The sequence below is a fragment of the Penaeus japonicus genome, unplaced genomic scaffold (genome assembly GCF_977035675.1).
Source record: "Penaeus japonicus unplaced genomic scaffold, GWHDUDI00000001_assembly GWHDUDI00000036, whole genome shotgun sequence".
Taxonomy (NCBI): Eukaryota; Metazoa; Arthropoda; class Malacostraca; order Decapoda; family Penaeidae; genus Penaeus; species Penaeus japonicus.
This window is the reverse complement of record NW_028234438.1, coordinates 3,528,359-3,530,858: the sequence shown is the minus strand read 5'-3', so window position 1 is coordinate 3,530,858 and position 2,500 is coordinate 3,528,359. Positions and strand designations below refer to the sequence as shown.

The window sequence follows — 2,500 nt, the reverse complement described above, 5'->3', positions numbered from 1 at the left end:
AATAATAGTAATACTACTACCATTACTAATAATAATGATAATAGCCCAATAAAAATTATAATAATGATAATAATGACGACAACAACAACAATAACAACAACTATCATAATACTAATCATACTGATAATAATAATAATAATACCATAGTAACAACAAAAACAGTAAACAACACATAATCTACAAAAGAATACCTAAAAAAAACTAAACACCTCATCGAATGAATGAACAAAGACATTCGAAGAAATATTTCAAAATATTTTTTTTCACGAGTCTACGTCTTACTCCGTTTTCTGTGAATGCAAGGTCGACCACACACTACTATGAATCAGCTGTGTGGGATTGCATAGGATGAGTCACTTTAATAACCTTCTAAGTCATGTTTTTTTATTTGTTTTTGAGGGTGATGTGTGCTAGAATGTTTTTTTTTCTCGGTAAATGTTTTATGTATTTATTCACTGTTGTTGTTGTTTTTGCAGATGTGATTAATAATGTTATCGTTATTTTAATCGTCATTATATCAATTATCATCATTATCATTATTATAATCATTATCATTAGTAGTAGTAGTTGTATCGTTATCTTTATCCTCATCATCATTATTATCTTTACTATCATTACGATTAAAACGATTATCACAATCATTCATACTATCATTATAATCATTATTATCATCATAATCGTTACTAATATGCTTTTTCAAATGTTTATCATCATCATCATCACTACTATTCTTATCATCATAATTATCATTTTCAATATCATCATTATCATTATATTCACTATTATAATAATTCCTTAAATTGAATATACACTGTGTTCTGACTATAAATAATAGGTGGCCAACTCTCCCAAACAACGAACTTGCAAATCAATTCGAAATACGAGAAACAGAAGAAAAACAAAAAACAAAACAAAGACAAACAAAAACACACGCTGTGAGGGCGGCGACGCGTTCCATGTGTTGAGGGATGAGAGGGAAGCCGTAGAGCAGGTCGTCGAAGCCATGGTCGGCGTAGAATTCGGACTCGTCCAGGGTAGATGTGACCAATCCGCGTCTCGTTCCTCCCGTCTGGAGCTCTGCTACCTCGCTGTTTGGGTGTATTTGAATCTTGTCATTATGGCTTAAGTATGCGTGTTTTTAGGCGTTCTTTGTGATGATTTTGATGATATTCAATGTTAATAAAATAAGAATTCCAAATTCTAAAATGTAAATGATAACAAATTCACATTTTGGGAGATTGAAGTAAGCATAAAGAAGAGTATAAAGTGACTTAATCGTTTCAAAGGAAAAAAAAGACGTATGGTCATTAACAAGACGTATGGTCATTAACAAAATAAAGATGATCTACAAAGTCATGATGATCATATCATACTCTAAAAGTACAAAATGCTTATAACCATCTAAGTTATCTCTCACTCTCACCCCCACTCCCCCTCCCACCTCCCGCCCTCTCCTCCATTCCCCAAATCCCCTTCCCCATTTCCACATACATGGTCTTATGAGTCTTCGTCTGCGCCCTGAGGGACACACCCATCGCTTTACACGTATTCAACATGTTTCGACAGTTCACCTCCACTTTGGCTCGGTCCAAGAGGAAAGCCGGAGTTATAAGTTCCTCCACGCGACATCCCACGGTCGAGGCTGCTGACATCTGGTGAGGAAAATTGGCACTAATTAGAGGGGAAACTATGATGATTTTAATGAGTATTTTAATCACTGATCATGCCGATTTTAATTACAATTGATAATCATTAGGATGAATTTAATGTGTTTTGATATTTTGTTCACGATGCGAAAAGATAGACAGACAGATAGATAAAGAGGCACATAGATAGATAGATAGATAAATAAATAGACTGGTAGATAAATAGATATAGAGAGAGCGAGAGGGAAAGGGGGGGAAGGGAGGAAGAAGGGAAAGAGTGAGACACGATAAGGATGGAGTAGGAAAGGAGGAAGGGGAAGAAGAGCAAATAAAGAGGGAGAGAAATATACAAGGTGTGAGGGAGATGGGAAAAAGAGGGAGATGAAGAGAGACTGAAAGGGAGAGACAAGAAGAGGAGTGGGGAGGGGGGGAGGGAAGAAAAGAGAGGTGGGGAATGTGGGAGAAAGGGAGAGAGATAGGAGGGTACAGGGAGGGGAAAGGAGAGAGAGAAAAAAAACATACTACATATCATATGCATTGCAGATCATAATTGTTATACATTTCATGACTGATAACACGAAACAAGTAGCAAATCATAACTCATGCCTTCATAACTTAACATATTTAAACAAGAATACAAGAGTTACTTTGGAATAGTAACAGTAGTGGTGGTGGTAGTAGTAGTAGTTGTTGTAGTAGAAGTGATAGTAGATAATAAAAGAAGTAGTAATAACATTAATAGTAGCAGAGGTTAATGGTTGTAGTAGTAGCAGTAGTAGAAATCCTAATAGAAATAGCACTAGAAGTAATATTAGAAACTAACTAACTTCCTACAACTTCAAATTCAGATCACC

The 2,500-nt window shown here is 35.4% G+C and overlaps 1 protein-coding gene across 1 annotated transcript in view; it reads right to left on the bottom strand.

The window, feature by feature from the left end:
* Positions 1-2,500, bottom strand: part of LOC122261934 (D-serine dehydratase) — a 25,739-nt gene that overhangs the window by 8,281 nt on the left and 14,958 nt on the right. The window contains exons 2-3 of the mRNA XM_043029770.2: positions 1,492-1,652; positions 933-1,088 (exon numbers count right to left, since the gene is read on the bottom strand). Of these exons, the coding sequence (XP_042885704.1) occupies positions 933-1,088; positions 1,492-1,652 (317 nt within the window). The remainder of the gene's footprint in view (positions 1-932; positions 1,089-1,491; positions 1,653-2,500) is intronic.